This window comes from Fusarium redolens (assembly GCF_020744475.1).
Source record: "Fusarium redolens strain MPI-CAGE-AT-0023 chromosome Unknown BKA55scaffold_7, whole genome shotgun sequence".
In the NCBI taxonomy this organism is placed as follows: Eukaryota; Fungi; Ascomycota; class Sordariomycetes; order Hypocreales; family Nectriaceae; genus Fusarium; species Fusarium redolens.
In genome coordinates this window covers 2161834-2181629 of record NW_025763670.1, presented here as the reverse complement: position 1 = coordinate 2181629, position 19796 = coordinate 2161834, and the positions used below count along the sequence as shown (strand labels likewise).

The window sequence follows — 19796 nt, the reverse complement described above, 5'->3', positions numbered from 1 at the left end:
CGCAGTACTGTTACACCCCTATGGTATCGAGATCCATTGGCACCCGCCGCAGTCGCACAGATGCCCACGCTATCTAACATATCACACTTTGACAAGCCTCAAAATTCCGCTTTGAGGTCTGTTGATTTGGCCAAGCCTGATTTTTCGGGTGCTGAGCATAGTGGTTCTCGTGGGCTGCAACCCCCTGTAAGCAGCCGTCGCTGAATGTCAAGGCCCGAGTCCAGTAGCCAAGCCTTGATGCGGCCATCATATTCTTGGTGACAGCCTAATTGACTCGATTCTCTGCAGGTACAGTCAGTTATACAGTTTTATTTTGTGGAATTGGTCAGGTTTGTTAACCTTTTTGACGATTGTGTGGAGGCTGGCATGATGAAGAAGTTTATTTGATGAGGATTGAGTCTCAACTATCAGAACATGAGCTCGAATTATATAGCATAGCTAACGTTTTCTCTTCCACGGATGTGTCTTTCATCTTCACAATGGTGATGAACCATGGGAACTGTCCACCGTCGTGAGCCTTTGATTGATTGAACATAGGCTAACGAACAATGACCCCTCAAGTCTTGAAGCTCGTAACGGATCTGTACCTGGCGTTGACACACAATAAAAACGCCAGGGCGAACTCGGCGGGCCAAGGAAGTGTGTCTAATGCAGGCGCCTTGAGGCTATGGCCAATCACTATCTTCAATGCCTTGGATGATAAGCCTCCACCGTTGTGGAAAACTGAATCACCTTGCATCTCAAGCGCCAAATTTCCCCACAACGTCCACATCTGTGGAGCGATCAATTGTTGACAATGAGGCCTCCTGAACAATCTCTGCTGTTGATGGCTTCCACATCGGTGGAAGAACGTCTGCAATAAACGGTAGCAATCCCTGCAATCCTCGACCTAGGTACCCTAGCTTCCACGATCGTGGGAACAAGCCGCCCAGCTACTATGACATACCGCCATTCTCGGTAAGTTGGCGTCCGATCTATCGAACTTTATTCTACATCGCATCATGTCGCTACTCAATTTAAACCCTTCTAGAACCCATTTCAGCACGACGAAACAGGTTGGGGTGCGTACATACATCATAAGGATCTGGCTGAATAAAAGATGTCTGTTGTTTTTGACACCACTCACACCATTGTGATGCGGCTCTGCGCGTGTCTGCCTGTCAAGGCTCTGTTCATGCAGTATAAACGCCTACACAGTGGTGGATAAGGCAGATAGTCCGCGTTAGAACAAAACTAATAACTATACGATATACGACCAACCCAATCCATGAAACACAATTGACCTTTGTTAATCCCACACTCTAAATAAGTGGCAATTGCAATCTCCATACTCATAGGGCTCAAGGGGATGAACGACACCGGCGCCTTGTTAAAGAAGCCTTGAAATCTGAGCAGTAGCGGCAAGATGCTTTCCGCACTTCCAGTGCCCCACCGTTGGAGGCCGTCCAACAACGACAGCGACAGATCGTTCACCTCTGGCTTACACAAACGTTTCACCAAACGCCTCTTGCATTTCTACAGACGCAAACGAAGTAAACCTGATGTCAAAGTGACCGCGAAAACAAAGCAAACACGCAATACCACATCAACCAAAGGAGACGATAATGGCGAATCAATTGGCCAGGATAAGACCTACAACGCCCTGATCCTGCTGTTCAACTCAGGCTACCCTGTAGCTAACATCCTGGCCCGAGCGAGGCTGCACATTCAACAAAATGGTACGTAGGTTCCCCAAGCAATTTCAGCTGTGTTGAACCTGTTATTGACATAAAGGCAATTAGTTCTCAATGCGCACAGTGGCCATCTGGGGGATTTGGGCCCAGCCTTGCGCATCGGCCCGTTCCTGACGTCTGATCTTGCCCCTCAGAAGCTAGGCATCTCTACAGGGGATCAACACATGGCTGCTATGGGGGGACCCTCTAGCCAGAAACGGCCACCGGGAAGCCCTGGCAAGTCTGGTAGCACCAGCAAAAAGCCGCGCAAGGAGAACAGACATCCCGACGACAGGGCCCAGAGTGACACAGATGGTGATGATGAGGACGATGAAGGTGATCCTGGCCGCGACGGACCGCGTTTTCCTTTGCCTAAGAGTTCCCCGGACCGCAAAAGCTTCGTATGCCCATTTTACAAGAACCATCCAGCTCGGTATTGTAAATGCAAAGGGCTCCGCATAACCGCCATCAGCTATGTTACACAGCACATCCGCAGATGCCATGTATTGAAACAAGTTACGATGGATGTACAGGAAACCGCCCAATCCATGGATGGCAATTCCACTTACCTGGAGAAAACAAAGGACCCCGATAAGATCGTTTTCTACTGTCCGACATGCCGGGACGAGTTCCGTGGCCGTGGCGCCGATGTCAGATGGGATCGCCACACAGGCTGCCGGAAACAAAGCATTGCACAGACAGGGGTTTTACTACCGGTAGAGTTTGAAAAGCTCAAGGAGGAAGTCACTGCGACGTCTGGAAATTATAGGAAGTGGGAGAAGATATGGACAACTTTATTCCCTGGAACATCTATCCCAACCCAGTACAACGAGGCAGAAACTGGTGATGATACACAGCCACATACCATTATCCGACACCAGCCATTCCCCGGCCCTGTCATTGAGACTTTCCATCATCCACCAGAAGTTTTCGCTCCCCAAATGCCGGACTTTACGCCAGCTCCTGACATTTATTTGGGCGATGCTAGATTTATCGACTTACTTAACGGCCACTGGGATATGGCAGATAATATTGGAAATATGGATTACGCCACAGGCCACATCCCGAATCCCGCACCGACTGATTTGCGGACGATTAGGAGGCCAGCGCGATTCGATCCTAATTTTATGCAGTCGCTCATATCTGTATCAACACAAAACCCGACATTTCCCAACAATGATTGGACTCAGAGCAAATACCACGGCGCTCAATGACTAAGATCCTTGAGTCTCGCCGATACAGGTATATATCGTTTTTAATGTTGTTCTTCCTCTGGTTTCATTTTCGTCTTTATCTTGGTTTCTGCGTTTAGAAGCGAAAAGTGGAGCGGTCAAACAAAAAAAGACGCTGGCGTTGCAAACACAATTGAGGTCTTGGGTTTTAATGATGATACAGGGATGAATAATTGAAGCGTTAAGGGAGTTATTGCAAATTTATCATGAGATATAAAATTTGAGCGACAATCGTGGTTCATTTTAGCAACAACATTGTTGTTGTGTTTCGGTTGCATTGAGTTAGATGGCATCTAAAAGTTAGAAGAAAGTTAGTTAGACGTCGCTTGTAATGATGCTTAGGAAGCTCTATTTGCATTGCTTCTGTACAGTTCACCGACTGTGTTTCTCAAGGCAATAGAAGCACATGATAGATGCCTTTTCGACTAAAACACCATTAACCTGAGCAGCCAGAACGACAAAGGTTGGATGAGGTTGCGCTCCAATCAGATCATGAGAACATTCCGAACATGGTCAAACCATCATGCCACTAATCCATGCCCAGACAGGGGTCTACCTCAGAGCAGAATGACGACAGTCAGCCAAAATGTGAGATGACTTTTCAATCATGTGAGTTGGAACTTCTGGGGTTTCCCCGTACCCAGCGTATGGAAGTCAGCAGCTTTCAACGATCAGACCATGCACCACCATTCGAGTTTCACTGTCATGAACGACATGACCTCAGCACAGGACCAGATTTTCGGGAGCAGCCGGGTCAATTGAGGATAAAAGAGAATTGGACCGCACGTTGTAAACAGCATTCATCAAACCAATTGACTCGATTGAACACAATTCAAATCACCACTGAACATATTTTGTTATTGAACATCACAATAATCATGACGACCAACTCATTCGGCTCAGCGCTTCCCCGCTTCGATTTCCCCCACCAACCCGCTGCTCCAAAATTGACAGCCCAAGCGGCTCGCGCATTCCCCACTGTCGCCATTGTCGCGACAGCTGGTACGTCTGCAATTCAACCTCAACTTCAATTGACAAACACTAATACTGGCCCAGCGGCTTATTATTACACATATTACTACGCTCCCAGTCGAGAATATCACATGTACACGAATTCTTCGATACAGAATAGTCAGATGTTCCAAAGCACAAGGAGCACAAAGCCAAAGGCTGAGGTAACGCCTTCGCAGAGGATGGAAGAAATAGGGTTGTGGTGGACGGCATTATAAATTATAAACTCCTACTGTTGAAGAGGGGTTGCTCTATCTGTCTTTTGTAAAGGAGTATGGTTTTAGTGCTGGGCTATACCTTTGAGCCCGGGCTGGGGAACGTGTTGATCAAATATCCCGTCGCGCCGGAGGCGTGCCATATAATATAATTATTGTCAATCATGTTTTTTGTTTACAGTTGGGTGAGTCCAGGATGATTTATCCTCAGCTTCTGAACTTCCAATTTGACCAAGTGTTATATATTATCGTCAGACAAAGAGATGTGAATATAGTGTCCTCTTGAGTGTTTCGCCTTGCTCCCACTACCGTGCTCTGCCATATCTGTTGAATGTATTGGCTGTTCTGCGATTATCTCCACAGGAAGTAAGACCCCTAGCCAAACTTGAAATCTCACAAACTTGTATCCAACCCCGACGCATTCCCTTGATTGGAGATCTGAGTATTCCTCGTCGCTCAGACCAGACCTTGTGCGAGATGTTTCACTCCACTCTCAACAGACAGCTTTGTTGTCCTTTCCACTCAGCTACCCCCGGATATTTGCTCTCTCTAAGCATTCTCAGTCTCTCAAATAATGTGGCTGTTCTCTTCCTGTTTTATTCCGCCGTTTCATGTAGCTTCAAAAAGCCATTGAGCATGTTTGAGAAGTGGTTTAATCTTCTTGTCAGAAGTCCTTCGGCATCTGACCTGAACAGATGTAATCCTCTGGAGATAAACAGCTCTCCATAGAGCTCTGAGAGGACATGAAATTTTCCATTGATATATCGTTATTTGGGCCCATCAGATGCCAATCCATCCCAATATTCGAATGCAGCAAGCTGGTTGAGAGATCAATATAAGAGTACTCAAACTGCTGGCTCTGATACTGAGGAGGCATAAGACAGTTGAAGGTGTAATTTGAAGTGTTGGAAGTGTCGAAGTCTTCTGAGAAATGCCATTCTTGCGTTGGTAGACCGACAGGCTCTACAACTTCGATCGGCCCAGTGTTAAGCATGTTACTGCTAGCCCCCGAAGGAGGCTCGCAAGCATGCCCTGTCTTTCCTCCTTGCAGAGCCCCCTTATGGGTATCTTGAATTATATCGGTTGGTTCTTTCAAATTCTCTTTTGGGGCTTTCTGCTCTTTCTGTTCGAAACAATCTTCAACTCTGGTAAGGATTTCGGACAGTAAGGGGCGCAGCTGATCAGCGCAAGGAACATTTTGCGTATCCCTCAAACTAGCGATGATGTTATGCTCCTCGTCTCTCCATATACCACGCATAATCCCTGTTATCTCCTTGAAAACACCGTCGTGGTGTGGGTTCAGTGCGTCACCGACTTTTCCAAATAAAACCCTGCATATTTCATGCCATTGGAGTTCAGGAGACGAACTCCTATCAACACGGTCCTTGAGTGTTTTTTGTGCAGCCGGAGAAACGCTGTCATTGTTTATACAGTCCTTGATTGGACAGTCCCGCTGCAGGACATGCTCCTCATATGTTTTCTGCAACGAAAATCCCCTAAAGCATCTGGAACACGAATAACTCCACGTATGCCGCCTCTTCAAGTGTTGCTTAACATCTGATATTCGAATCAACCTAAGGTTAATGCAATCAAAGTACCGCTCCGGGTCTTTTCTGTAGTAAGGACAAGCAAATGTCTCGAGCCTTTTCTTCGTATCGTTTGGCACATCAGTACGACTCCTCTTCTGGAAGACCTTGTTTTCCTCGGCAGGCCTCTTCGAAGACTTTACCGTTGTTTTATCACCTGAACGAAGTAATTCCTTCTGCGATTTCGCCCCGGAAATCTGGTCCCAGCACGCACTCTCTGGGAGTAAGATTGGATTCGTTTCTGCATCTCCCAGCACCTCCAAAGCATTCTCATCGGGGGATGAAAGTTTTGTTTCTCCAAGGGTTTCCATTTCATGAGACGGCATAACATCTGATGTTTCTTTCCGTGATACTCTATAAGAAAGCTGCCCAGAGACCAGATGCTGGCTACTGCGGAGTTCTGCCATGTCCGGAATTGAGGGCTCATTGCGATATACAGTGAATAGTTAGCTTCCTTGAGCTGTTGGAAAAGCGGCAATGCATCTTACATTGAATCGATGAAACACCTTCCTGGGCATTGAAGGCATGTTCGTGCTGGGCTTGAGATGTAGTAGCGGGGCAACCCGATAACCCGTAGGGCTGTTGGGACTGCTGACCGTCCGGTTTGTTATCCAATATAAAAGGCCTCGGAGCTTTGCAGTCAGTCGATTCCCCATCCTTCGGTGTGCAAGCCAAAGCATGATCAATGTGAGAAGAGTCATCTGAGCGACCTGAGGCCCCCCTAGGCTCGAAAGCGTAGCATTTCCGACCAATTTTCATTCTGCGATCCCATGTAGTCTCTTGAACTGTCACAGTCGGGTATCCGCGCTGTAGAAAGGATCGATGTTGTGTCGGATAGATTGTGATGCCATAGACTTGGTTAAGTTGTGATGCTCCGTCTGGGAGAAGGGGAGGCTGTTAAAAACACACAGGATAGGCGGCCAAAGGCAACCGGCGGATGCTCCACTATACACGTACATTGTACTACGAATACGGAGGGGTGCAGAACCGCATGCAACGTGCAGACAGCCGAGAAATATGAGTGAGACCAACATGCCGTTTTCGGGCCATGGTATCTTAGAGATCATTGCAATATCAATATGAAGCCTATTAAATCATTGATGTGTCTTTGGGATTCTCCTTAGGACTCTCTAGTCGCTTATGACAAGATGCCATGCCTTAAAATCACAAAACAATCCCGCATTTTTTAATCGCCTTCAATAATTCATCACCTCAAAAATCCGCCTCAGGTTTTGACTTGAATTATTCCTCCGCGTTTGGTGTTGGGCTCTGGGGCTGTGCCATGGTGACGCTCCTGTCAGCAGCCTGCCTTGGAGGTCGAGCCCTGGGTCCAACAGCCAAATTTGGATTCGATCATTGGATTCTTCCTTTGCATTTAGTTGGTTCGATACACTTTGGGTGCACTTCAGTCAGAGAGCAGGGCTTGTACAATGGATATTTGAGACATACCTTGTTGAAGCTAAGGAGCAAGTAGCTCCATAGCTTGTTGAAGTTACGATCTTGGATGGCATGTTGATCCAGGTATTAGGGTTTGTGACAGATTGCTAACGAAACGGCATGTTTTGGGCCGGTAAGCGCATCAAATTTTATATAACCATTACTTTCTCTCCAAATCGCCATCTCCGCAACCGCGGATGGCATGGCTTGGCAATATTTCACAACCGCGGAATCGAGTTTAGCAATTCATCAAGTACCGACGAACAGCACAGCCAGCAAAACCCGACGAACTAATGAACTCTCAGTATGGCTATGGCGAACCACAAATGCGAATAATCAGAGCTTGGCAACTGGAAAAGACACAGTAAGTGGCGGCGAATGAGAGCTGTTGGTGTGTCGTACAACAGCAATAGTGGAACACTGCATCGAATAAGATCATCGAACAGGGATATGCTGCCGCCCAAGCTTCCACATTTGCGTAGAAAAGACAAGTCTCTGTGGAGAGGAGGCCTCTGCGATGGAATGGTTCGTGAAAAGAATTATGTCTTGGAACAGCGGCAGATAATGAGACAACAAAGATGAACTCGCCCTTCCACATGTGTGTAATCCTTCCGCATATGTGTAGTCCTTACGCATGTGTGTAAAAGACGACGCACCTGCGTGAGACATGGCTCACCGAAGACAAGACTATTGCGATAATCTAATATGTTCATTGTTGCTCCGAGTCTCAATTGTAAAGTTATCGGCGCGAACAATAACGGGCATATCACAATGCTATGCCTGTGTTTAAATGTAAACGCCTCGATGGCAATTGCCTGTAGCGGCTTTGGTCGAATATCCATAGCAAAATATGCCTACTAAACGAGGCTGTATTTCTTCCGCGGCTGTGTAAGCCGGTCTGGGCAATTGCGCGTGTGTGTAGAGAGCCTGGTTATCATGGACACGACAACAGAGCCTCCAGGGCCTACGCGATTGCGGAAGGCAGAATACTGCCTTGATTAAAAGGACTGTTCAAAGCCTCTCTCTTGGACACTCTTTTCCAAGCCGGTAGTTGGAAACACTGGTGTTCTCTGAGTCCACAGAAATTGTTTCTTGGTCTCAGTTTCACAAGAACACAGCATATTTTTCCAGGATCTTTGTCTTTCTTCTGAGCATATCCTCACTTTAATCATGTTCCTCAAACCATCCCCCGAGCGATCCCTGGCATCATTGACCTCACACGGAATCCTTTCCAATGAGCCATGGCGTCGTTTGAAGCAGAAAGTTTCCCGCCACAGATGGCAAAAGGCCGCAGCCACAAATGGGTCATCCGCAACGGTTGATAGTAGCGATATCAAAGTTGGAGATGGTATTTCGGCAGCAGCTTGCAACGATCTCAACTACCCATGGGGTCACCAAATCAAGCCAATTATTTTGGAACCTGCGTTCTATGAGGCCCTGGACCAACTGCTACACAGGTTCAAATACCAATCTATTCCTTCAAATGATGACCATTACAAAGCCCATGGAGCGCAGGGCCACAAAATCAACTCGAGGAAGCCCGAAGAAAGGAATCACAAAGGGAAGAGTACTCGTCAAGATGCTCGACATCCTGGGTCTGGCGGCGGAGGCAAAGGCAGTGGGGGCAAAGGGGGGGACGGAGAACCACCGCCAGATGGCCACCGATATCCTCCTCGCGACGAAGTCCAGCTCCCCAAGATCTTCGGATGTCCCTTTCACATCACAGACCCGGTACAATATCATGAGTGCGGCAACTTTCGCTTACGTCGATTAAGTGATGTCTTCCAGCACATCGAACGGTGCCACCTACTACAAGAGGTCAAGCTGTGCACACCTCGTGGCGCCGAGGCAGCTCGCAAGAACGGAAATGAGAAGGGGGCTTGCACAGACAGCAACCTCATCAAAATCTACGATGCGACATGTCGTCAGGAGTTTCATGGCCCCCGCGCTGAGGGCAACTTCAAACTCCATTGTGCTAGCAAAACATGCCAACCAAAGACGATTGAGGAGACCGGCATGCTGCTTCCTGAGGAGTTCGAAGATCTCAAGGACAAGCGTGATAGGGCGAAGGGTCTTGTAGCCAAGTGGTACGCAATGTGGATGGTGTGTTTTCCACCTCTGACTTCGACAAAGTTTCGAACCGTCCCGGCCTCTCCATACGTCCAGACAATCTTTACTCGCGAGGCCGGCCAGATGGTGATCCTCCAAGTGCTTTCGGGGTTTGGTATCTCAACGGAGTACCACCGGCCCATGTCTGATCAGATCGTAAACGGACTATATCCTGTTCAGTTCCAAGCAGACTCTGAAGTCCAACAGGCAGTCAAAGATCAGCAGAGAAAGCGAAATTCGATGCTCCAAGATGCGGAATTTGAAGAGTTTTGCAGATCAACCTTTAATTCATCAGAACTTACATCACCAGGCTTTCCCTCTGCTGGTCCTTCACAGCATCAATCACAACAACAAATGCCAGAACAACCAAGCAATGGCACCGTGGATCTCTCAAATTCGCTTTCACGACAACTACAAATGTCGCAAGGGACATACCGTGGTCTGCCTTCATATTTCCCTCCCAGCGAAACCCAAGCACCTCCCGAAATGGCTAATCCTGTATATCAGCAGTATATGGAATGGGAAGGCTACTATCCTCCGAATGGGTTCACTGGCAACTGTAACGGCACCCGGTAGTCATTTTTAGATGACTTCCTTTCTGTGTCCCTTCTTTTCTTTATGTCAACAGGAAGTATATATATGTTGTGCAAGGCACATACATATATTTTTGTCAGTGTAGCAGGGAAAATCGTGAAATATGTTATGATTTTTGATAACAAAGCTGTATGTGTTTGCTTGGTGTGTCTCATTGAAATAGGATAACCTTTAACTATAAATTAACAATGCTACTTAGTACATTTGTGGTTTGTGTGATACAAAGAAAGTCCATGCCTTTACTACAAGAGCCAAGCATCAAGGCTCAGTCATACAGGTGACATCCCTGCGTAATTGAATTCGTCAAGCACTTATTAATAGGTCCTCCAAAACCAACTCATACAAGTTACCCATAAGACTCTGGTGTTCGTATCGTGGTATTCTCTGATGCTTCAAAGAGTTCAGGATGCATTTAGAGCCATACAGGTCCCAGAAATCGCGCATCATGGAGACGGCTAATCCGGAGCCCTGGCCCAGATACGGGGAGACGGGCTCCCTTGAGTCTGGAAACACGATAGACCAAATACAAAGCCAGCGTGTCTTTTCGCTATTGCAGTGAGTGTCCGTCTCCAGTAACATCGATTTCTGGCTCTCGGACAGCCCAAACAATGGACCCGGAGTACGCTCTTGGCATTTCTCCTTCAAAACATGATCGTCGCGACGAATCTGCGTGTCGAATGTCTCGTAACAGTTTAAGCAGCAGCATGGACGAGAATGAAATTTGAATAGATGTTCAATCACATCCGCAGTACTTCGTAAATCGCTCGTGAGCAGGCATTGGTGGCACTTTTCAGGATCATAGACATAAAAAGGACAGGCAAGATGAAATGGTGCTCTGAAGTAGCGAGTGGGACGTGATATCACAGCCAAATCATCGTCACTGATGTCGTATTCATCATATGTCTGCCCAAGCGATGGTTTGAGGCGTTGTTGAGGGAGCAGTCCATTCTCTGGCGGTGTGATATACTCCATCCTTTCTTTCCAATCCTTGAATACTGCAAGTGCGTGCGTCTTAACCTCAAGCCTCTGAGACTGGAAATCATCAGTGGAAATCAGTTTGTGTTCCGATGATGAGAAGTCTCCAACGTGTTTTTCATCTTCTGTATCATTCGGTGACCGGCATTGAGACTCCATGTCATGTCTTGGAGACAAGGGTGCGGCACACCAATGTAGAGGTGCATTAGGGCTATTGTGAAGCCAGGGATCACATTGGCCAGCACTGGCACGCTTGGTTTCTCCTGTGTGGGTGGAACGTCGATAGGGTTGCTGGAAGTCATGGTGTTGGCAACAATTTGGTCCACCAATCGCTTCAACCTTGTTTCTTCGAAAGCAAGACTTAAGGTGCTGAAATAGGATGTAGAAGAGACTAAAGCCGCAAGAAGACATTTTGAATAGCATTGATAGTGTGTTTAGATAAGTTACTCATGGTATGTTCGGATATACACTGAGCCTTATATGTGCTCAGTAGCTTTTCAGCCGGATTCTCGTGCCACAAGTTAGTCCGCAACACAGGTGTGTGCATGCATAAAGCCGCCAATAAGATTGACTCTCAGGCAGGGAGTAATGCAAGCCAAGGCAGCTAAGCATGCAGCCTGGATCTCACAAGCCAATGAGCATTGGTTAATCTAGGCCATCCTTGGCTGTCTACGCAACGGCGGAAGAGGTAACATGGAAACTTTTCGATAATCGATCAGATGTCCGAAAGAGGTTGAAATGACATGGTTCGCCCGGAAATCAGACCCAAATTCTTGCGGGCTTTGCGACGCAAGTGCTTTTCATTGAAATGACAGCGGTCTGATGGGATATCATGACTGCATGAGCATATTGCGCATCGCAATTGTGAAACTGGTGTCACATCTCATAGCTGGTTAACACAGCCCACTTTTGCTTATCTTGTACTGACAGTGTAATTACTGCTTTCTGCTATGCTGAGCTACGCAAAATGTCAGGTTGAAACGGTGTCTTTCTCTATCTCCCGAGGGTTGCTGTACATCAGAGGATGTCATGCAGTCGTTCCGAATCTGGACTCGAGCGATCACATGAGTAGGGCATAAATTGAGGCCTTTTGGCGCATGAATTCGACGGTCCAAAGAGATCTACACGATTTTGGAGCCTCCGTGCTTCCAGCTTCCAATACACAGAACAAAGATGTCGGAACACGTCACGTTCAAACCTAAAGCACATTCGTGGAGTATGGGATAATTTCTCAAACCTGATGGTTGCCTGAAAGACTTGGTCCCAATCTAGTGTCTGGCCTTAATGACGCATCCAGTGGGCCTCATTTTTACACAAGGCCAACCATGCATCGGCCGCATGGTTCAATGGCACCTTATGTACCAAAGAATGTCTGGAAGAAATGGAAAAGCGAGTCTGTTTTCTTGGAGGAGTATTGTGGTCTATGCTCTCACGCGATTCGCATTCGCCTAATTCATTGTTTTGATCATGCTGTATTGCCCTTCGCAGATCTTGAAGAGATAGGTGATAGTTATTTGAGGCTACATGCTTTGCTTGTGCTATTCTGTAAAAGATGTCTGGACATATTATAGAGTGGTTCTGCCGTTATCTACCGCCTATAGAAAGTATCGAAACCAACAAGAAAAACATTTTTATCCTTGGCCATCACATGTCTCTTCTGCCGCATTGTCCCATCATGCTGATCGATGACCTTGAGAACCTGCGAGATGGCATCCGCCCCTTGGACCTAGACGAACTCCGAGCAGCCATACGTGGACAGTCAGTCCCCCAGAACTTTCTTCATGAGTTGGCATATAAATGTCTGGTAGCCGGAATTCGGCATCATGATGGGTTCGCTCTCGGAGTCCGGGGCAAATCGTTACACCAATCCATCGAGAGAGCTTTCAACGCCCGGGATATTATGAGTGGCCGAGTGCCAGAGATGGAGAAGCCAGAAGACATCCCTTATTGCTTCTGGTACCCCGACGTTCCCAATCAAGACGCTCTGCGACAACTCTTGAAAGACCATCCTACAACTTTGATGCGTTACCAGGTTGGGCGTGCTTGTGCGGTTGGGGGTTATGTCGAGCTCTTCAAGGAACTGGATGTTCTCCCTGATGTATCCATTGCGGAGGAGGCTCGAGACAACTTACCTGCCTCAAAGGCTATCTACGAACTGGTGATGAATGCGCCCATCCTCTACCGGGTAATGGACGATTACAATCTCTGTTTGTTTGACAAGCCCCAAAGCGGAGCCTGTCTCAATGGTGACACCTGCGTGCGGTCGACACTGAACAAGAGACAGCCACTCTGTTACGAAATCTTCCCTCCGCCATTTGATATCACTGAGGACTGGTGCCTTGGGGCTGATGTAAAGCGCTTGGAAGAGAGAGCTATCCCTAGCGACACTCTGAGTCTCCTCTATGCTCCACTGCCACGACATTTACCCTCGGTTGACAAAGACATCCTCATTCTCATGGCTGCTTTCACTGGGAATATCGACCGATACGCCCGACTGCGAAGGGAACGGACTATAAACGGCGAGATGCAGTGTATCGTACGTGGTATTTACCATGACACTCTTTTCGCCCGATGGTGCTACGAACAGCCAGAGCTAGCCGTGCTCCGAAAGTTTGTCCATGCGCGATTCATCATGAATGATGACCTCACCTGGTTCGATTACAATCAGCCAGTCTCTAAAGATGATCTGCCGCGCATCATCTGGTACCCGCAGCAAGCAAATCCAACGACCTATATGGAGCTCTTCCGCCTAATGCCTGAACTGAAGCAGCTTGTAGCTCAAGCATTGGTCGCATGCGACGAGCCACGTGACTTCTTGCGTCTTGAGCCGGAACTGACTGAGGAGATTTACGGAGAGATAACAAATGGGGTTCACTCAGACTTGTTCCGTGAGTTCATTGATAAGCGAGTATCGTATGAAGAGGAGGGGGAACTGGCAGAATGGACCGAGCTTCCGCATGATGTCCACGACGTCGCTCCTTATGATCATTTGATATCGAAGGAAATGAAACCGCACTTCAGTCATGGTCTCAAGGAACTCACTTTGGATGATGTTGGTTTTGAGAATAGAGAGGTCTACGAGCCTGATACGAGGGACGCCAGAGATTTGATACGTTATATGTCTGCATTCCCCAAACAACCGAGGGATCATTATCGAGAGGAGAGGGAGGCGATAATGAGAGAAATAACTGGAAGGATGAGGCAGGACTCGGGTATTGAGACACTCCAAGCTGATAGTTAAAAAATGGCAATTAGTCTTTGCCTCTGCCCATACGCAGTCATGGCATTCTCATGAGCCGAGCTTAAGTCGACCGATTACCTCCAATGAATGCAACACATTGACGTTTTTTACCGATAGAGTCGAGCAAGTATCGAGTGCCTGTTGCTGCTCCCAATCTGATGCATATGTTTCAGACGAGCCTTTTCAGTGGAGTATTTCCAAGTCTTGTCAAGCCGCGGAGCTTTGTAAGAGCATTGCATGAAGGGTTGCCTGGGCACCTTGTTCATTCTGTGGTTCATGTTCATAGTTTGTACAAGGGCTAACGCTTCTCGCCCGCCTCAGCTCGTGCTCTCAGCCACTGCGTACGACTTGAAGCCCCCTTGACCTGATATGTGAAGCCGACCTCGTGCATTGGCAGACATCGTTGTGGCCGAGAGTTTATAATCATCACACAGAACTTAGCTGTAGGTGGAAGAGAAAACAAGACGTTTTACTAAGGTAGTTCCTGTTATCAACACCTTAAACTTGATTAAAATTAGCTATAAATTGTAGATATTTTGTAGATTTTACAATTAAATATGTAAATTTAGGCTAGACCGGCCATGCCTTGCGTCACCCCCAAGGTTTCGGACGTTCAGTTCCTTCCCCTGAAGCTCGTGAACAGTCTCCCGCTTTCCCTTTCTGCCAATCCTTCGTCATAACTCACGCTCGGAAAAGAACTGTCCTACCCTTGGACTTTTGGTACCCGAGCAACCCGTATGCTTTCTCTTTCAGCATTTCCTCTTTTTCATAGTCGTAATCATCATCAATCACCACTTTCAGGTTTCATCACATTCAAACATTGCATCAGAATACACGCTACAAGATTATTACGCCGCCTCAACCGGTCGATCCGACACTCCCATGGAGCCTACGAACGGGCCCAGGTTTCCTCACGCTGCGAACCCCCCTAGCTTCCTGGAATGCCCATTTCACAAATACAATAGCATCCAGTTCTACTTATGCACCGACAAAGCTATGAGAGGGATGGCATGCCTCTGGGAACATATCAGATCGAAGCACTTGGCCCTCAATGGCTTCGCAACGTGGACTTGTCCGAATTGCCGTGATGATTTCTACTTCTATTCAGGTGGCAATGATGTAGGCGGTAAGCTTCCTAGCCGCCATGATTCGTCAAAATGCGTCACAACTCGGCCGGGAGAGTCTGGCGTCTTATTTAACTCAGAGCTGCAACTATACATGAACGCCACCATAGGTCGAGGAACCGAGGCAGCATGGTATAAGCTGTAGCATTTCTTATACCCTGATCTGGAAAGGCCAAGGACACATTTGGTGGAGGTCGCGGTTCCTTACCTTACTGCAAAGGCTCGAACCAAAACGCTGGATGCCGGCGATCAAATTCTTGTACTGGACAACATATACGCGACTCACAACAGCATGAGTAGTGATGCCTCCCAGGAGAACGGAACTCAAACTCTGCAACAGTACCCCGCGAAGCCCTGGCCAAAACCACCACAGGCTCCTCGTCTACAGCCCCCTCATAACGGAACTCAAGCTCAGCAGCACCTCGTGAATCCTTGGCAAGCACTACCACAGTCTTCTCATCTACAGTTCCTCCAGAACAATCAGTAAGAGTTCCCGCCCAATAGTTTTATATGTCAACGTTTACTTACTGCCATAGCCAAAGCCAAGATCTGCAACGACTGCAACATTTTTACGCCGGGCCAACGCCTAACAATTATACTCAAACTCCATTTTATCAGCAGCCACCATATAGTTCTAACCCACAAACGCTCTATGACTCGCCTCAACCTGACATGACATCTGCGGAGAATCCTAGCGCACCGGCAAGCTCGGTTGGACAGCAGAACCTCGGTGCTACTCAGCCTCAACACCGGGGACATTCGACGACGAATCAATTCGACATTTCATTCAATTCGCCCTTCAAAGAGTTCATCGATACATCTATTTGGAAAGACGATCAAGCGGGTCATGGTCAGAACAACAATGAGCCATCCCTTGATATAGATAACGAGGTAGAAGATAATGGTATTGATCTGAAGGAGTGGATGAAAGGCTATGGGCTTGGTTGAGGCTCAAAAGTAGCAATTATGTGGAATAGAACTAGAACTCGGTGGTCTCTTCACTTTGATAATACGATTAGCCGCCAGAATTCTGACAATACCTACCAGTATCCTCACCTGAAATTACGTGATTGCATGCTATTGATGAGCTTGAAATGGAATATGGGACGATACAAAAGTACTGAAGAACTTATATCAGGCGATAAACAAGATCCATTTATTATTAACTAAATATTGCAGCAACAAGATGCACTGTGCCTTGTTGTTAGCCATTTGTCATATGACTACACCAATCTGTAATCCCAACTCCATGAAAGTATCACTTTGTGGAAACAGTGTTAAGCTCGTTGAAAGAAAGCTCAGGCTCCTTCTCGTGATCGAGTAGCACAGCTGGGTCAAAGATACAAAAGATAAGAATAGCGACTGCAATACAAACACCATCAAGACCAATAAAGTATCCCTCTGTTTTCATCAGCTTTCCATCCCAACCTTCGAGGAGTTCGACCGTTCGGTAGATGCATCGGATGTAGACAAATACGACGGATATGATGGTGGCGTAGATGACGAAGCGTTGGCCCTTGACGAGCTCTAGGCCTCGGGTTCTCAAGACAAATATGGCAAAGAGAATGCAAAAGCCAGTCATGCTGACGAGTTGGAAGATGATACCAGCGACCATAAGGTTGGCGCCTGGCTTGGTATCTTTGCCTTTGTTGGCTGCTCCCGAAGCCAGACCGCCGCCGCCGGCCTGAATCAGAAGAGCCAAGACATCAACGACGAGGAAGATCCAAAGGTAAAGCTTAGGTCTGATGACAGAATATTGAGGACCGACCGCTTTGATGAGGTAGCCCAGCGTGACGTAGATGGCGGCAGCGACGAAGATGGGGGCGACGACGAGGGTAGTGATCTGAAGGAGAAAAGCAATCTTGTTGTATGCGCATTTCGACGACCACGTTCGACCAATCCAGCCGATAAGTTCGATATACGAAGAAATGGCTAGTAGGTACGAAGTGGCTTTTCGCTTCTGGAACGATCGAACGATGTGATAAATCCCCGTAGCGGCAAAGATAAGACAAAAGACGATACCAGCCGCTAGACTGGGAACATAACCGTAGGCATTCTGAAGGCCTGGAATGAGGTCCTTACAACCGTTCAGAAGATCGCCTCGAGCGTAGGAACCGTCTGCTATCGACATGATTGCTTGGATGAAGAGTGAAGAATACGAGAAAGCTGAAGGCCTGAAGAAGAGCGAAAACCAAGAGCGAAAACTCAATCCCCAGTCAGCCAGAATGAAAGGTAATGCGGAGACGGATCTGCAACAGTCCCCGGGACCAACAAGTCCCTCAGAGTTTCTGCTATTTTTCGAGTCATTTGCTGGCCCAACACCGAGTCGTGTTTTTCCGCTTAGATACAAGCATTGAGCCTGTTATCTGACCTGACAGGGATAGGGTGCGACGTTAGATCTTACGGTGTGGGAATAAGTATGGGGACAGCATCCTTGCTATGACCACGTAAAAGAAATGCCGGCTTATGAGACATTTCTCGTCATGCAGTCTTGGCTGTGCAGGATAAATGCGCTGGGGGAGGCTAGAAAACTTCTGACTTCTATCCTAAATGACAAAAAGATATAGGTCAATTTAGTATAAATCAGGCAAGTTTAATTTAGATTCAATGGACCTTTAGACTAGTTTTTTTTAGCATCTTGGCTTATGGCCAGAAGTGTTCTTGCTCCCTGAGGATGCGATAATTGTACTTTGCTATGTGATCCATGCTCACCAACCGTGGACTTCCTCCACAGAGACTTTCAGTCCCTTACTCGGCTTAGCCACAATCCCATCCGTGATATCCCGTACCTCGTAGTCCTTGTCTATGTCAAACCTGTATCTCCCTACCAATGCGCATGTAAGAGCCATGAGTTCAGCCAGAGAGAACTTCTGGCCAATGCAGCCTCGAGGACCGTGCAGAAATGTCAGGAATGCGTAGTTGTTCTTTGAGCCGCCCGAGTTGGCTTGTCCTGGTGCCATCCATCGCTCAGGGTTGAAGTCATCTGCATCAGGACCCCAGAGTTCGTGGGCTCTGTTGATAGCCCATGGACAGAGAATAACCATTGTGCCTCTGGGGACGAATGTTCCGAGGATTTGAGTGTCCTTGAGAGCATCGCGGACGGTGAAGGGGATTGGTGCGTAGAGCCTTAGTGATTCTTGGCAGACTGCATGGAGATAAGAGAGCCCATCGAGCTTCTTAGCGTCAACATCGTCAGTAAGACCATCAACATTCTGCCGGATCTCCTCTCGAAGGCGATCCTGAACATCATGGTTCTTTGCCAACAGGAAAATTGTCCAAGTGAGCGCTGCAGCACTGGTCTCGTGCCCAGCAGCCAAAAATGTCATCATCGTATCAACGAGCCCTTCATCCGTGAAATGACCAGACCCAAGTGCCGTAGAAATTATATCTGGGGATAACTTCTCCTTGGCAGCCATCTGAACTTTCTTTGCGTTGATGAGTCGCTGAGATGTCTCTCTCGCAGCTCTCGACGCTGCCAAAACACCCATATTTCGCTGAAATGGTAGATAGTCTGTGATGATGGAGGGGAGTACCAGTTGAAGAACCGTCAAGAGCTTGGCACCGCGGCTCTGCTTCACCATTGATCCATACATCTTCATGGTATCTTCGATGCTGGGATCTGCGAGAGACTTGAATTCATGGCCCATTCCTGCAGAGCCAATGATGTCCAGAGAGGCTCGGCTTGCCCAGTCAACAATGTCGATCTCTGAGGTAGACTCCTCTTTGAGTTCCTTTTCAATGCCATGGACTAGCTCCTGTGCTTTGCTCCAGAATACGGGATATAGTTCCTTGATGTGACGGAAGCTGAATGCTGGCATCAAGTTCTTCCTTTGCATCTTAGGCCCTTAGTTTTGATTCTGCCAGTGAATGGATAATCAACATACCTTGTGGACATCTCCCTCTGATAGCAACAGCCCATAGCCCAGAATTTTGCCGACCATTGCGCGGAGGAGATGAGGCTTGACATAATCATAGCTGTTTTGGCCGAGGACCTCTTTGAGACCTTCAGGATTGGTGACCACGAGTCTCTCTTGGTTGAACAAATGCCTTGATGATTAGCTTCATTCCTGCTCGAAGAATTACTCACTCACTTGTATCTGATCAACCCATTGTTTTCAATCGTCCTTGACCAATGTCTGAATGGCAATCCAGCGGGCTGACTGACTGACTCTGCCCAATGCCCATTGATAAAGCTCGTGCCCTGCCACAGTCAGTCATATTCTCGTTTGTATCTTCCGGTGCATACCTTTGGCTGCGGTAGATGCCTCAAGGGACTAAAGAATCGATGATACAAAAAGACCAAGTAAATCGCCCAGACGCTCAAGAAAGCCAACAAATACTTCCCCATATAAAATGGAGCATGACGAATAGAATAATTCTTATCGTGGATTAGTTGACCGTAGATCGCAAAAGCGATCGCACAAAGGGCCCAAGGCCGGTAATATGAAAGAAAAACAGCAATTCGTGCCATGGTGAGGGTGATGTGGATGAGGAGGGAAATCTCACTGAGCTGAGTATTTTATGTGCAGAGTTACCCACTTGAGCTATGCGCAGGGGCCT

At 47.5% G+C, this 19796-nt stretch overlaps 9 protein-coding genes across 9 annotated transcripts; 5 read left to right on the top strand and 4 right to left on the bottom strand.

Moving 5' to 3' along the window:
- Nucleotides 1-1242: 1242 nt before the first annotated feature.
- Nucleotides 1243-3203, top strand: BKA55DRAFT_356252 (uncharacterized protein). Its single transcript, XM_046185825.1, has 2 exons — nt 1243-1718; nt 1782-3203. Exons 1-2 carry the CDS (start codon nt 1406-1408, stop codon nt 2924-2926), a joined length of 1458 nt encoding a protein of 485 aa, XP_046050473.1. The 5' UTR covers nt 1243-1405; the 3' UTR covers nt 2927-3203.
- A 619-nt stretch (nt 3204-3822) lies between these two features.
- BKA55DRAFT_689724 (uncharacterized protein) lies at nt 3823-4173 on the top strand (the record flags this gene model as incomplete). Its single annotated transcript, XM_046199385.1, has 2 exons — nt 3823-3946; nt 4001-4173. 2 exons carry the CDS (start codon nt 3823-3825, stop codon nt 4171-4173), a joined length of 297 nt encoding a protein of 98 aa, XP_046050472.1.
- A 661-nt stretch (nt 4174-4834) lies between these two features.
- BKA55DRAFT_663538 (uncharacterized protein) lies at nt 4835-6644 on the bottom strand (the record flags this gene model as incomplete). Its single annotated transcript, XM_046197662.1, has 2 exons — nt 6261-6644; nt 4835-6121 (listed from the first exon to the last, which is right to left on the bottom strand). Exons 1-2 carry the CDS (start codon nt 6513-6515, stop codon nt 4835-4837), a joined length of 1542 nt encoding a protein of 513 aa, XP_046050471.1. The 5' UTR covers nt 6516-6644.
- Nucleotides 6645-6691: 47 nt separating this feature from the next.
- On the bottom strand, nt 6692-7379 carry BKA55DRAFT_567226 (uncharacterized protein). The gene is made up of 2 exons (XM_046192711.1): nt 7206-7379; nt 6692-7148 (listed from the first exon to the last, which is right to left on the bottom strand). The coding sequence occupies exons 1-2, from the start codon at nt 7265-7267 to the stop codon at nt 6953-6955; spliced, it is 258 nt and encodes an 85-aa protein (XP_046050470.1). The 5' UTR covers nt 7268-7379; the 3' UTR covers nt 6692-6952.
- A 784-nt stretch (nt 7380-8163) lies between these two features.
- BKA55DRAFT_567224 (uncharacterized protein) lies at nt 8164-10043 on the top strand. The gene has a single exon (XM_046192710.1). The coding sequence runs from the start codon at nt 8364-8366 to the stop codon at nt 9876-9878; it is 1515 nt and encodes a 504-aa protein (XP_046050469.1). The 5' UTR covers nt 8164-8363; the 3' UTR covers nt 9879-10043.
- On the bottom strand, nt 10044-11310 carry BKA55DRAFT_567223 (uncharacterized protein). The gene has a single exon (XM_046192709.1). The coding sequence runs from the start codon at nt 11292-11294 to the stop codon at nt 10200-10202; it is 1095 nt and encodes a 364-aa protein (XP_046050468.1). The 5' UTR covers nt 11295-11310; the 3' UTR covers nt 10044-10199.
- A 1236-nt stretch (nt 11311-12546) lies between these two features.
- On the top strand, nt 12547-14112 carry BKA55DRAFT_510385 (uncharacterized protein; the record flags this gene model as incomplete). Its single annotated transcript, XM_046187593.1, has 2 exons — nt 12547-13029; nt 13093-14112. The coding sequence occupies 2 exons, from the start codon at nt 12547-12549 to the stop codon at nt 14110-14112; spliced, it is 1503 nt and encodes a 500-aa protein (XP_046050467.1).
- An 882-nt stretch (nt 14113-14994) lies between these two features.
- On the top strand, nt 14995-16184 carry BKA55DRAFT_509300 (uncharacterized protein; the record flags this gene model as incomplete). The annotated part of the gene is made up of 3 exons (XM_046187517.1): nt 14995-15368; nt 15408-15719; nt 15773-16184. The coding sequence occupies 3 exons, from the start codon at nt 14995-14997 to the stop codon at nt 16182-16184; spliced, it is 1098 nt and encodes a 365-aa protein (XP_046050466.1).
- A 203-nt stretch (nt 16185-16387) lies between these two features.
- BKA55DRAFT_675404 (cytochrome P450) lies at nt 16388-19614 on the bottom strand. The gene is made up of 5 exons (XM_046198068.1): nt 19483-19614; nt 19328-19437; nt 19121-19283; nt 17949-19072; nt 16388-17410 (listed from the first exon to the last, which is right to left on the bottom strand). Exons 1-5 carry the CDS (start codon nt 19582-19584, stop codon nt 16495-16497), a joined length of 2415 nt encoding a protein of 804 aa, XP_046050465.1. The 5' UTR covers nt 19585-19614; the 3' UTR covers nt 16388-16494.
- Between the last annotated feature and the right edge of the window lie 182 nt (nt 19615-19796).